At 42.2% G+C, this 15,508-nt stretch overlaps 1 protein-coding gene across 2 annotated transcripts in view; it reads left to right on the plus strand.

Annotated features, from left to right (window-relative positions):
• Positions 1-274: 274 nt before the first annotated feature.
• The window catches only part of HECA (hdc homolog, cell cycle regulator), a 38,930-nt gene continuing 23,696 nt past the window's right edge, over positions 275-15,508 (plus strand). The window contains exon 1 of one of the 2 annotated variants that reach the window (XM_036248200.1): positions 275-595. In XM_036248200.1, coding sequence (XP_036104093.1) covers positions 325-595 — 271 coding nt within the window. In that variant the 5' untranslated portion in view covers positions 275-324. Of the gene's footprint in view, positions 596-1,169; positions 1,363-15,508 lie in introns of those variants that run through there. The other variant, XM_036248201.1, reaches the window with a different exon arrangement.

A 15,508-nucleotide genomic window follows, 5' to 3' on the forward strand; every position in this document is an offset into this window, starting at 1 on the left:
GGCGAGGGCGGGGCCAGAGCGTGTCAGTGAAGCCGAATCAAAACAAGCCGGAGACCCGCCTTTTCCCTCCTGCTCCGAGCGTCTCGCTCGCGCCCCGAACCTGCGGCGCCGCGCGGCTGCGAGCCTCGGGTGGCCGCGCGGCTCCAGGAAGCCGGGCAGGGAGCGGCCGGGATGGCGCGGCGCCGGCCGCGCGGCTAGACGGGCGCCGAAGGAGCCACCGGCCCGCGCCCTCCATTCTCTCGTCCCGGAGCCGGCGCGCTCAGGGGCCGGCCGGCCGCCCGCGGGAGCCGCCTTCGCTGACGCCGGCACCTGGACACTCCCGAGATGCCCAACCCCAAGAACAGTAAAGGCGGCCGCAAAAACAAACGCGCCAACAGCAGCGGAGACGAGCAGGAAAATGGAGCCGGGGCCCTGGCAGCGGCGGGCGCGGCGGGCGCGGCGGCCGGGGGGGCCCTGGCGGCGGCGGCGGGCTGCGGAGCGGCGGCGGCGGGCTCGCCGGGCACCGGGGCTGCGGCGGGCACCGGAGGCGCAGGGACTGGCGCCGCCAACGCCACAGCCGCCGTGGGAGCCGCAGCCGCGGGCGACTCTAAGAACGGTAAGACCGGGTGACGGGCGAGCGCCAACTTCCTCCCCGACGGCGACAGCGCGGTGGCAGGGCCCTGGGCGGTGCGGGCGATGCGTGGACAATGCGAGAGTCAGGAAGTGCTCACCCCGCCCCTCCGCCCCGCCGCGGCTGCCCCTCGCGCTCCCCACGCGGGCCCTGCCGGCGACCAGGGATCTGCGGCCCCGGCCCGGCGTCCGCGCTCCGCTCGCGCGCCCTGGGCAGCCTGCGCGCAGACTACGAGGGGCGCCCGGGTGCCAGCCTGCAGCGGCGCTGCCCTCGGCCCTGCCGCGGTGCCCGCGCCGGCGGAGCCAAGTGCGTGCGCGGGGCCCGTGGGAGGGGAGGCGGGGGCAAGGAGGGAGAGAGCTGCCCAAGTTGAGAAGAATGATCCGATTGAAAACTTAGGCTCCAGTTTGTTCTTCCCTGTGCCCCCTCTCCCCCCAAATGAAAAGCCTTAAATCCCAGCAAATCTGGGCTGGTTGTGTCGATTGTCGATTGCCACAGGTGAGAGGCCCCAGAGACATTTTTCCTGTAGGGTGTGTGTGTGTGTGTGTGTGTGTGTGTGTGTGTGTGGTGGGGGTGCTCTTAATTCTGTTCCTCGCTTGAGGAAGGAAGAGAATCTGAACTTGACTTCCGTTCTCAGCACAGAGTTAAAAAAAAATCATCCTCTGTTTAATTCTGCTTTACATTTTTAGAGGGAAGCCTAATAAACTTAGGTAGTGCTTGAACGCACCCTTTGAGGAGCACACGGAATAGTGAAGGTGAGACAGGATTGCTGATGTCACTACAGAGACGCGGTTCTTGTTGCAGGGTGCAAGCACTTGACTTACCTGGACAGTTCCTTCGAATTCCTCTGTTCAGCCAGTTTTTCAGGGAAGGGAATATAGGTAGCTTTTAATGGAAGGAGATTAAGATCTTTATTTCTGACTTTTTAACTTGTAGCTTTGAGCTTTTGAATCCATTCTTTATGTAGCTCAGTCACTTGTTAACACAGGACACCTGCTCTTAGAAGAACCCCGTAGACAGTGGTACCTGTTAAAAACAGAACGGTAGTCCTCATTGGCTGTGTGCCTGCAGTATGGAAATTCGAAGTTTCCCAAATTTACCACATATGTGAATGTTTGATATTACAGCGTTTGGCCAGACTGTCTTCTCCATGTCCTTTTGTTTGCCTAACTCTAAACATCATTTTGGTTTTGATGTGACAGAGAGGAAGGAAGACAGACTCCTAGCTCAGCCATTTAGAACTTTGTCATCTTGGGAAGGTCAGTCTTTCTGAGCCTCAATTTTCTTGCCTATAAAATTGAAAAAAAGAAATATTCTGATTATTGCCCTCCTCATAGGTTTATTGAGAGGCTCTTTCCCTACCCAGTCCCTAGTTCATGTGGTTTTAAAGGCTTGTTACATTTGTAAGAGCTTTAGTAAAGTTCCTCAAGAAAAGTAAGTGATGAACAATGATAGCAATCATTCATTCATTCAAAAAATATTAAGCATTTGCAGTGTTACGAGTATGTTAAGTATTAAAGGATACTGTGCTAATCAAGAGAAAGGGCGTCCTGGTCCTCAGGGAACTTGCATTCCTGATCTGGGGGTGGTTGTGGCTTACCCTGCTATATTTGTCTATATGGAAGCTTCAATTGGCCATTGCCTTTTCTTCTTTGTTTGTCCAAAAGATTAGACCACTTTAAGGTGGTGTGAGGAAATGTTTTTCTTAGGCTGGTGGTATCTTCTTATTTGTAAGCATTAAAATGGTTATGGTGTTCCCATTATTACTCTCCTCTGAAATGGCAGACTCAGGTATATTTAGCAGTTCTGTATGTATCTATGTGAAGTTATGTATTTCTGGTTTGAGCTTGTTTTAGTAATTGAGTAGGGGAAAAGGGAAGAAATGGGCCAAACATTGCCATAGTCAAGGTAAGAAAAGCTACAGACTTAACTTGTATTAAAGTAGTGAACTGAAGTTTATGATGCCAAATTCTTGGTACTGACATGGTGTGAAAGTTCAGTGAATGGTCCACCTTAATTCGAAGAACTCTTACTGCAGTTGATGATAAATGAATTGGATGCTAAGGTCTCCTGTGTGCAAAATGGATAAATGAGAAAATTGCAGATGCTTTTGGTTTTACCATTTAAAGCTGTGCATCATAAGTGGCATTGGTGACTTTTTATTGTTGTTGTTGTTAATCCTTACCCGAGGATATTTTTCCATTGATTTTTAGACAGAGTGAAAGGGAGTGGAAGGAAGAGAGAGAGAGAGAAACATTGATGTGTGAGAGACACATCGATTGGTTGCCTCTCTTACATCCCCAACCAGAGCCAGGGATCGAACCTGCCCTTGACTGGAAATCAAACTCATTACCATTTGGTCTGCGGGCCGACACTCTGACCGCTGAGCCAAACTGGCCAGGACATTGGTGAATTTTTAAAGGAAGGGGCAACAGGTATGTGCCAACTCTCAGAAACAACTGAGAAGGCCCAATTGTTTTGAATTGTAAAATGACATTAAGGGGGCTATTATAGAATTTCTAAGTATATTTCAGTTTTTTACTTAATGGTGATATTAGATTTTTGTGATTATGAATATTAAAAATCAAACAATTCTTCCAAGGATGTAGTAAATCTACATTCTGTTAAACTTTAGAAAGCTTGTTCTCACTGTTTGAGTCAGTTGTGCTCTATGTTGCAAGCATGTAAATTTAATGAGTTCACTTAAAGTTAATAGTATTTATTTGTAGTTGTTTGGAGTTTATAGAATGATTTCATGTCTTGTAAGTTCTTGGGCACTGTGGCCACCAGCGTAGGGTGGACACCAGGGCAGGTGGGCACCAGGGCAGGGTAATATCAGTTCTTAGTTGTCCACTGTTTGTTAGTAGGTATAAATAACTACTTATAAAGCAGATTACTAGCTTGGGGAAGCTTGCTCTGGTTGTAGTTAAAGAAATTGAACTGGTTGCAGTTGTGCATCTTGGGTAAGTTGAATATTAATGGTAAGGACTTCGCACCTGAATAAGAAATTTATTAGCACATTTTTGTTTTTATTTATTTATTTAAATCCTTACCTGAGGATGGATATATATATATATGTGTGTGTGTGTGTGTGTGTGTGTGTGTGTGTGTGTGTATCCTCACCCAAGGATATTTTTCCATCTATCTTGAGATAGAGTGGGCTGGGGGAGAGACAGAGAAAGAGAAACATCGTTGTGAGAGAGACACATTGATTGGTTGCCTCCCAAACGACCCTGACCAGGGCTGGGGGACCTAACCAAGGTATTTGCCCTTGACTGGAATCAAACCCGAGACTCTTTTGTCCATAGGCTGACCCTCTAACTGCTGAGTTAAACCAGCCAGGGCACCTAAGGATGTGTTTTCATTGATTCATTGATTTTAGAGAGAGAGGGAGAGAGAGAGAAAGGAGGAAAGAAAGAAACATCAATGTGAGAAACATGGATCTGTTGTCTCCCATACACATCCTGACAGAGGATTGAACCCGCAACCTGGGTATGTGCCCTTACTGCGCATCTAACCCATGACCCTTTGGTGTACAGGACGATGCTCCAACCAACTGATCCATGGTGGCCAGGGCTATTAGTATGTTTTTAGATACTGTTTATGTTGTTTATGAAGCTTTTTGCAGGGATTGGAGTAAAATATATGGAAGCACTACCTCCTACATAGTAAACATCTGTCTGCACATATTGTAGCATTTTGATTGTAGGTGGATAAGATTTGCCAATCATTATTTTTAGGATCTAGTAATCATGCAGTTGATTATAACTATGTAGTTGCATTCTGGAATTCTGGTTCCATTAGAACTTTTTTTTTTTGCTTCAGGTCTAAAAATATATGAACCCTTGATCATAGTATCCAGTTTTCAATGGGCCTGAATCCCAAGTCCTTTTATAAATCTCTTGTTTTCTGGATGACCATGGGTCACCACGCCACTCATTCCTGATTGCCACCATAATCCTGTGCTGCCGAGTCTGCCTTAACTCATTCAACAATTCTTTCTAGGAGATAAAGCTAGTTTACATAGTGTTAGCTTTGCATTGGGTAGACCTAGATTCACATTCTGGCTCCTCAAATTGCTTACCATATGGTCTAGAACAAGTCATTTGACTTCTCTGAGCCTCAGTTTCTGCATATTTAAACTGGAATTATTGTACCTATCCATACATAAATAGTAAGATATCTATCTCTACCTATTTTATATGTAATATATATTGCATACATATTAAATATACATACATGTATGTATGTATATAAACAGTATCTGCGTTATAAAATGAGCATACTAAGTGTTAGCTGTTTGTGCTAGGTCTGGGAAATAGTCTCTGAGATGGAGATTCATGTGCAGGAGGTTTATTGGGACTGCTCTTGGCATTATTACTTGTGAAAGAGTAAGGGAAGCAGTTTTGGGCAGGGGGAGGAGTTGAACTGTGATACAGTTATAGTGGAGTTCTGGAGCTGAGACGGCCCTGCAGAGTTATCTAACCTGGAGGCACGGAGGCAGGGTCTTTAAACCTTCCCTCCTCTACTGACTGGTTATTTGGACCTGGATTGCCCCTGGGAAGAAAATATGACGTGGAGAGTTCTCTTAGCTGGAAAACCTCTGTGGAGAGGGACTGAACTGAGAGCCTTTGGTTCCAAGTAAAGGAGAGCCTCTCTTACTCCCCTAGTATTACGGGTTTCTTCACTTAGACCACTAGTGCCATGCCCCTAAAACACAGGTGTGGGTTAGTTCTCATTAATGACTAGATAGGCTTTATGGGCCAGGCTGGGAGTTACTCACCATCATAACATTGTTTTGATGAGAATATGTGTTTTGAATTCCATACATCTGTGTACAAATGGATTTTTGGAACACCACCTATTTCCTATAAACAAGATTTGTGGTTTTTTGGGGGGCATACTTAGGCCTATTTCGACTGGAAGGAAAATGAAGAGCATTTGCCTGCCATTTATTTTCGAATCAAGGAATATTTATTGAGGGTCTAAAGTATGTAGAGCTCCATTGTGGTCTTTGAAGACATTTTCTTGCCTTATCTGGAAATTACTTTTGTCAGATCTTTAAACATATCGGCTACTTTTGGATCTTTGAACACCTTTGTAATAGGCATTGGTAGAAGATATTGCCTCATCCATCAAAGATTCATCTTGTACACTTTGTATGTTACAGTAAGAACTATTCTGTGCTCTGCTAATGGCTTTTTATGCACCGACCTACTCTTTCTCTCTTTACTGTTGCAGGACCTGAGCTGAAATTCTAGAAACTAAACTTTTGATATTAGCTTTCCTTCAAATCCAAGAATATATGTCATTCTGTAAAAAACTGAAAACAGGAGATAAAACTGGGAAAACTTTGCAGCTCAATCTTCTGAAGAACAATGTAAAGAACTTGAAAATATTGAAAGGAAACACTTTAGGGGAAAAAAACTGTCCTGATTGATTTTGATCACCAACTCTTTCGTATTTTTAAGGGATTGATTTTTTAAAGCTATTTTGTCATTTCATTATTTTACCAGTCATAAAATGGGGATTCTGGAAGAAAATTAAAAAGAATAAATAAAGAGGTTAGGCAAAGTTCTTTTTGACTTGCTAGTCAAACACATAATCCTACCAGTTAGATCACCATTGTTAACATTTTGATATATATTCTTATAATATTTCATTTTTTTTCTTACAGTTTTTGAAAAAAAGATTATATGTTTTATAATCTGCTTTGTACATGTACAATATTTTGTGGGCATTTTAGCAGAGCAGTAAATTTACAAGGGCATCACCACTTTTTTTTTATCCTCACCTGAGGACATTTTTTTTTTCAGATAGAGTGGGAGGGGGAGAGAGAGAGAGAGAGAGAGAAACATCGACGTGAAAGGGACACATTGAGTGATTGCCACCTGCATGACCCAACCAGGGCCGGGGACAAACTGCAACCAAGGTACGTGCCCGGGAACCGAACCCCCCGTCTCTCAGGACCGCAGACTGACGCTCTAACCACTGAGCCAAACCGGCCAGGGCGCAACACCACTTTTAATGAGTGCATAATATGCCATCATGTCCACATGTTGGATAATTTGATCCTTTTGCTATTGTTTGATCTTTAGGTTCTTATTCATACATCTGAGTATTACCCAATTACTTCCTTAGGATAAATTCTTACCTGTGGACATGCTATGTCGAAGGACATACATATTATTATGACTTTTAATACAAGCTGATAGATTGCCCCATAGAAAGTTTGTAGCAGTTGTACCCTGCTGTGGTTAGCATGCGCTTTCCTCATGGCCTCACTAGCCCCTGGTTCTTATTATTTTAAGGCATGATGGAGAATTGCTAGTACCCCAAAATGTCTCAGCAGTAGGAGGGCCCCATTTGGACCAATGGCCTGGAGCAGATGCTGCCGCATTTAAGGGGACTTTCCAAGGCTGCATTTATTTCTGCTTGGGGACTTCTGTGGTCTTTAGTGATTTGGTGGCTAGCAGATTCAACAAAATATCTAATAATGGTGAATGCTCTTTTAGCAGCTGGTAACTGTGAAGATAAAAGTACAGGCTTTTGAAATTCTATTTGTAGCATTATTCTAATCTTCAGAAATAGTATTTTTAAAGTTTTAGTCAAAAAGCATGTGGCTTGAACCAACCTGGGTGTAAACCTTACTTACAGGTGCTGCAACTCACTGACAAAGTGACTTTGGGGCAAGTTATTTAACCTTTTTTTGGTTTCCATTTTTATTTATTTATTTTTATTTAATTAATTAATTTATTTTTGTTACAGATGTTTCTCCTTTTCCCCTCACTAATTCCCCCCTCCCCTCCTCCCCGCCCTATCCCCAGCTTTGTTGTCCATGTCTGTTGTTCATGCACACATGCATATAAGTTCTGTGGTTTATCTCTCCCCCACCACCCCCTCTTCTGGGGATTCTCACTCTGTACCCCACTTCCACGTCTCTGGGACTACCCTATTCTTCAGACTGTTATGTTCATTATATTCCACAAATAAGTGAGATCATATGATATTTGTCTTTCTCTGTTTGGCTTGTTTCGCTTAGGATGATACTTTCCAGGTCCCTCTGTGTCATCTCAAAGGATAAGAGGTCTTTCTTTCTTACCGCTGCATAGTACTCCATTGTGTATATGTACCAAGCTTTCTTATCCATTCGTCTACTGATGGACATTTGGGCTGTTTCCAGATTTTAGCTATTGTAAATAGTGCTGCTACAAACATGGGGGTACATATATTCTTTCTGATTGGTGTTTCAGGCTTCTTAGGGTATATTCCTAGAAGTAGGATCACTGGGTCAAATGGCAGTTCAATTTTAAATTTTTTGAGGTAACACCATATTGTTTCCCATAGTGGCTGCACCAGTCTGCATTTCCACCAGCAGTGTACTAGAGTCCCCTTTTCTCCATATCCTCGCCAACACTTGTTGTTTGATGATTTGTTGATGGTGGCCATTCTGACAGGTGTGAGATGATACCTCATTGTTGTTTTAATTTGCATCTCTCTGATGATTAGTGATGTTGAGTATTTCTTCATATGTCCCTTAGCAGCCATTTGTAGGTTTCCATTTTCTTAATGCAACCCTTTGGAATGTTTTTGAAGATTAAGAAAAATATATGTGAAAGATGTGGGCACAAGACCTGACAGATGTGGTTATCTATTAACAACAGCGTTGTAAGTTTCATGATTTTTTTCAACCTTATTCAATAACAAAAGTTGTTAAACCATTATGCTGTTGAGAAAAGACACTGAGAGACAATAAGGTAGTGGTGAAGAAGGGTCTGTGAATATTATTATAGTAAAAGATAGGTATATAGAAGTTTTTATTTAAGTACTGATTTAACCATAAATGATCTGTTCTTTCCTCATGATCTCTCTGTGATCATAGTTTACCTGGAAAAATCAGATGATTTAGTTAAAAAAGAAAAGTAAACGTAAAAAACAAAGTGTAAAAATTGTTACATCTTCATTTCTTCATTTAATCACTTATCCATCTCGTACGTATTGTGTCTGCTATTTGTCAGACACTCTGCTAGGCTCTGGGATAACAAGGCAAATTAATTTGGCCCATGGGTGTTTGGTCTAGTTGGGAGTCTTTATAGAAACAAGGGCAAGTAGGTAATTCCATTGCTACTCAAGGGCAAGTATGAAACAAAGTGCATATTTTACCCTTCTGAAGGTAAAATATTGGATTAAGTGTGGGGATGGAATTAAGTTTGAAGATATGGAGAAGTGAAGTGAGCATGTGGAGTTGAAAAGGAGTTAAGGAGCCCAGTGTGTTCTTTAGGGATCATCCAGGGCTTAATATTATTGAGAATTAAACAAATACCCTCCCATCCTCAGGCAACAATTAGAAAATTCATTCATTAGTTCATTTGTTTATTTGTTCACTTATTCATTGTTTTGTTCATCTATGCATTCATCCATTTACTAAACATTTATTATGTGCTTACTGTCTTCTATGACTGGAAGTATAATGTTGCATTGACTTGTAGGTATCAAAATCTACATCCTGGTGAAGCTAGGCTAGAAACATGTTTGTAAACACTGGGAGCCATGATAATGTGCTATGGGTGCCCAGGGGAAAAAAATAATTTGTTTCCTGGAGGAGGGACAGTTGAGCTGAGTCTTGCAGAAAGAGAAGCAGTTAGCCCTGAAAACAGAGGAAGGATGTTTCAATCAGGGAAGTGGGAAAGAGCCTTGAGTTCTGCTGTGAGGAGTTATGGCTGGTTCACGGTGGCGTGGTAGGACAGGAGACTGGAAAGGGAGGGAGCCAGGCAGTGCAGAGCTATCCTTGAGGTTTGTCAGCAGGGTCAAGGTCAGCTTCACTTGCAAAAGGAAATAAACATAGATTGTGGACCAGCTTGTAAAGTTACTGTGCATTTTAGTAGAATGGGTATCTTGGCAGTTTTACTTTCGATAACAGCTAGTCAAGGATTGGCAGTTCAGCCTGCCATGGACCCCTGGTTGTGATTTTTTAGTAAAGCAGTAGTAAACAGGCTGCACACTCTGCTGTTTTTGCATAGCAGGATGATAGTGTCGCAGCTCCCAAGGCTGCTGTGTGTGAAAAGTCTGTCTTAATTGTGGGCACCAGCATCCCTGTGCTTCCGAGACATAGAGGGTTAGCTAATTGAGATTAACTTCAGAGTACCAAATGCCAAGGGAAGGGTGGGCCATCTGAGCAGAAAGGCTTTTCTCTGGAGGGAGAGGGGCTGTCCCTATGGTTTATTTTTCATACTTTGGTACAAAGTTTATATCTCTGGGCCAGGTTGGACTAATTATCTTGGTTTATCATTTTGTTTTTATCATCATCAAATCAGTTTTAAAATAGTAAACTGGTGAGGGGGATATCATTGTTTTGTGCAGTGGCTGAGTGTGTTTTAATTCTGCATGTTTTAGAAAGCTTCCAGTTTTCAGTAGTTGGTGAAATAGCAACTTACTTTATTTAATTAATAGGATGTTTTAGCTTGATTGTACTTGAGAGTTTTTATAAACTGGCAAAAAGTGAGTAGCATTTTTAATACTTAATAATTACATGTTCTGCTTTATCAGAAGTAGAACGGGAAAACAAGTTATTTCTGCTAAATTACACTTATGAGGATAATACTTGAAAACAATTATAGAAATTAAAGTTAGAAAGTTAAGAGGAAGTTTTAAAGAAAACTGAGGAAAGAGGAAGACTTAAAGAGGAAGTGCTAAAAGTTAATCATGTAGTTGTTTAGGCTGCAGTTAATAAGACAGTTGGTATGTTCTCATATACATTCATAATACAGTGTGTTTCATGGATTTAAGTTGTCAGAGAAGAAAAAATTTTTCTCTAGCCTCTTAGGTTCAGTATTTGAGGTCTGCAAATTAAATTGCCAAAAGATAAATTAGAGGGAGTTAGAAGTCAGATTTAATAACAGAAAAAATGTGACTCAAAGGGGCTAGTGGCTAGAATTTGTGGTTTATGTACTATCATAATAGGAGAAGGGAAGGGGGAGAAAGGGCACCTATAGGAAAACAAGTAACTTTTTGGAAAGATTAGTGGGTTCTTAGAGAATAGATGGGAGATATGATAGTTTTGTGACGATGTGTGTTTCATAACTCTGGTGATAAGAGTCAGTCTTCCCTGGTTGCTCCTAGGGAGGGGATTAATGAAAATTGAGTTCTTTATTTTTTATTTATTTATTTATTTTATCCTCACCTGAGGACATTTTTCCATTTTTTACTCAGATAGAGCGGGAAGGAGAGAGAGGAAGAGAGAGAAACATCGATGTGAAAGGGACACATCGAGTGACCGCCACCCACACGACCCAACCAGGGCCGGGGACAAACTGCAGCCAAGGTACATGCCCTTAGCGGGAACCGAACCCGGGTCTCTGTGGACCGCAGGCTGACGCTCTAACCGCTGAGCCAAACCGGCCAGGGCGAAAATTGAGTTCTTTAAAGAGACTCTGCTTTTTGACAGATACTCAAAAACTCAGGAACTCAAATGACTTCAGCTCAAAATAATTTTTAGGCCTTAGTGGCATATTATGGACCCTTCAAAATAGATTACAGCTCAAATCACATTACCCTCATAATAGCAATTATAGATAGTCAGATAGCAAAAGACTGCATCATAGTTAAGGATTTTTATTTTTCATTTTATTGGAAATTTATTACAAATAGACAGCCTTACACATGTGACTATAAAACTGAGAAAGAGAATGAATTTAGACAAAAGCAAGATATTGAATTGCTCGTATAAGTAAGGGAGATATTTGCTGGCTTTAAAGTGTGTGTTTTCCCCTAAGGGTAAGCCTGAGTTTGTTGATGCTTTAGATCATGTCTCTTCAAGTTAAAGTACTCAGGAGAATCTTCTGACATGCATGTTGAAACTGAGTCACAAACTATTTTAGGTTTCTAAATCAGCACTCCTGAATGTGATGATTATTTCTATAATATTTACTAGAACTCTGTTATTTTACAAATTAGTATTAAAGTGACACTCTCCTTGTTATGCCTGACAAAACTCAGTGTCTGGGCAGAAATGGAAACTGGGGAATGTACAGAAGCAAGTTCTGGCTATTTTTGATTGGCAGCAGGTGCAGTTTGTAATCTGAGAGACTGGGCCTGGGCTGGTTGGCGATGGTTGTTAATGAACAGACACAATGCTGCCAGAAGCCACGGAGAGAGCCTGGCACTGAGAATAGAAAGTGTTCCCCAGTGGTGGAGGCAAGAACATGCACACCTAACATGGGCAGTTCCAAGAATTCTCCCAATTTGTTTTCAACTCCTCAGATCTCTTATTGGGTAGTACTTACACATTGCAGTAACATTAGCCCTGTAATGATCTCGTCTGACTGTATTAGGCCTTCTTCAGTTTTAGAGGTGCAGGTGATGTTTTGCAGTACAGAAGCAAAAGAAGTTAGATTCCTGGGTGATTAGGTGTATTGGGGCTGCAAAACTCATAGAATCAAAAGAAAGGAGAAGTGGCTGTTCCCAGTGATCGGAATGATGATGATATACCCCTGCCCTTTATTGAGAGCTTACTGAGACCAGGTGTGACACCCAGCAGTCTACAGTCTGCGTTTGAGGACAAGGACACTAAGCTCCCAAGACAACCTCCTCTTCTGCAGGAAAGGCACGCTTGGATTAGGGTGATGGACCCCACCCGATGCCACAGTTGGATCCTACTTGATGTTGGAGTCATCTTGACTGACACACACATGTGCATAAAATATGAACAAATTTTCAAGTAGAGGACTTAAATTTAGTATAAAAATATCAAGGAAGCAGTACAGCCATTTAAATTTTAAAAGGTCTCAGTTCTGGCACTTGAACTGAAATTAAGTGTGTAATATGAGAAAACATCTGAGCAAGGAAGCACTTGGCCTACACCTTGTACACTCATGCTGATCTGATTCCTTCTCCTGATAGGACTTCCTGCTCTTGTAATTGTGGAGATTGTGAACATCTGAACTGACACTTTCTGTTCTTAATGGGTCACATTTCATAACTAAGAACTGATTATCTTCATTAGGCCAAAGTCCTCAGAGAGGGATCACTGATCACGAGGCCTGTGGTTTTTCAGGCTTTGGTGGCCAAACCATTTTCCAGAGAAGGTTTAACCTCTTTATGCTATCGCTGGCCCTGCATGGAGTGTTCCTATCTTCACACTCCTCAGCACAGATTTCGATAACCATTTTCAGATGAAGAAAAAAAATCCACATCCATTGTTAATTTATTTGCATTTGTTGGATTACATGTATACTGCTCATTTGCATTTTTGTCCATTTTATTAATGGGATTTTGGGTTCTTATTGATTTGCAGTCTTTGTATATTCAGGATACTTTATTTTTTTAATCCTCACCCGAGGACGTTTTTCTTTGATTTTCAGATAGAGTGGGAGAGAGGGGAGGAGGAGGAGAGAGAGAAACATCTATTTGAGAGAGACGCATCGATTGATTGCCTCTGGCATGACCCCGATCAGAGCTGGGGAACATTTGGTTGCGGTACTTTCCGTTGACCAGAATCGAACCTGAGACACTGGTCTGCAGGCCAACGCTCTAACTGATGAGCCAAACCGGCCAGGGCCAGGATACTTTCTGATATACATTTTTCCCTGCTCTATGGTTTGTCTTTTTGCTGTTTAAGATGTTTTCACTGGTTAGAAATGCAACCTTTTTGTGTGATCATAGACTGTCCAGGTAGAGAGAACCTGGAGAGGAAGATAGGGGAGAGCGAAGCAGGTTGTCAGGGAAACTGCTTGTAGGAGAAGTGGTTGGGCATGGCATAAAGTTAGGGACCGAGTGCATTTGAGTATCAGTACACAGTAATGCCATTACTCTTGTGAGGATCTGTTTCCTTTTCGTATTTAATTTTAGAGACTCTCACAGAGCTGGTTGTGACCCCTGCACCATCCTTGACCTCCTTCCTGACCCTCAGCTTCCCAGACCACTAATGTCCAGTTGAGAGCCAAGCTTCAGTGCTCAACACTTATCACTTTTTGTACAGTTCTAAAACCCCTTGCAGTTTTTATGCCAGCCAGTTCCAAGGACTTTGAAATGTGTACATAAAGGCCCATTATTTTCTTATCACCTCTTCCCAAGAACCAAGCTGCAAACTGAGACCTCTTATAAGATACATTGCCCATAACCTCCTGGTGATAGCAAACTGAAATGCTGAGTCATAAGAAAGTTCTGATTTTTCTAATTCTGGCAGTTGGATTGAAATTACACTTGTATGTTAATTAAATGGGAACATAGCTCTCAATTGAAACAAGAGTGTCTTTGCGCCCCATACATCATGCTGAGTTGGTCAGCCCTTGAGCCTTCTCAGGTGTCTGAAATTTGGAAAAGGTTCCCAAACTGCTTGTTCTGAAGAGTGTGAGATTTGAGATTTGGTTATAGCTTGAGATCTGCTATTTTGCAAGGCCAATGAACCGTTCTGAGTTTAAATGTTCTTATCTTTAGAAAGTGAGGATAACATGATATTGTTTGTGACTAAATCATTGCAAACAAACCATAGAGCTATTTGAAAAAGCAAAAAGCTGTGTCCACATTTGAGGTTTTTAGTGTTTTCTGGTTTTTAGTTTGTCATGTCGTAGTGTGGCTGGTTCCCAGCTAGTAATGGAATGCACACTCCGATCAGTTGGAAGAACCCGAGCAGACCGTTGCTTTCCCCAGTGGAGTTTGCAGTGAATGCTCTCCTGAAATACTTATTCCGCTTCCTTGGGGGAGCCTTTAGTTTCTCTTTATGTTCATATCCGGGAGCTCTTGCGATGTGGATTTTCCCAGAGACTCAACATGCTTGCCTGCTGGTCTCAGAACAAGCCCCGCTCCTTGAGTGAGTTGAGCTCTTCTGGAGTTTCTGCAAAAGACCTTAGTGACCCCTGAGTGGGGAAGGACTGTGGCAGCTGAAGCTTTGAGGAGGGTTCTTTTACCACCAGTGTAAGTAGCTGACTTTGATCGTTTTGTTGTGATCAGTGAATCATCCTGCCCCAGGTTTCATTTTAACTGCAGATGCCACTATGGTTTTAACCATTTGATTAACAGAGCCCTGCTCTTGGCCTATTGTACTACAGGGTTTTCTAGTAGGTGCCTGTATTTGCAATCATGACTCACATAGTTTCTTTTGATTCACTTCAGGCCTTTCTGCTTTCTGCTCTTTATCTTCCTCTAGGGTCTTATGAAGTGGGAGTTTAAGTGTTATTGTAAAAGCATCGACATGCTTACACATAACTTTAATTTGTTTCCTTCCCTTTTATTTTATTTGTTTTTTGTTAATCCTCACTCAAGGATATTTTTCCATTGATTTTTAGATAGAGTGGAAGGGAGGGAGGGAGAAAGAGAGAGAAACATCTATGTGAGAGAGACACATTGATTGGTTGCCTGCGGTACAGTCAGGGTTGGGGATTGAACCTGCAACCCAGGTACGTGACCTTGACCAGGAAATGAACCCAAGACCCTTTGGTCCGCAGGCCAATGCTCTAACCACTGAGCAATCCTGGCCAGGACTCTTATTGCCCTTTTAGATTTTGCATTTTAAATTAGGTTAAAGAAAACAACAGAGCAAAGAAGAAAGAAAACAAAACAATAACTTATAGAGGCATACAGCAGATTGGTGGTTACCAGAGGGAGCAAGGGTGGAGAGAGGGTGAAATGAGTAAAGGGAGTCACTTGTATGGTGACAGGTGGACACTAGCCTTGGTGGTGAGCGAGCATGATCGAGTACATGCAGATGTCATTTATAATGTTGCACACCTGGAACTTACATAATGTTTTAACCAATGGTCACCTCAAAAAAAATTAAAAGAATTGTGAATATACTAAACTGTGTTCTGGAGTTATTCAAAGTAATTTCTGTAGGCTTGTGATACTTGGTATGCATATGTATTAGTGTATATGTAAATGTGTCAATGTTTAAATCTGATCATTGTT

Source organism: Molossus molossus, unplaced genomic scaffold (genome assembly GCF_014108415.1).
Source record: "Molossus molossus isolate mMolMol1 unplaced genomic scaffold, mMolMol1.p scaffold_m16_p_8, whole genome shotgun sequence".
NCBI classification, from domain to species: domain Eukaryota; kingdom Metazoa; phylum Chordata; class Mammalia; order Chiroptera; family Molossidae; genus Molossus; species Molossus molossus.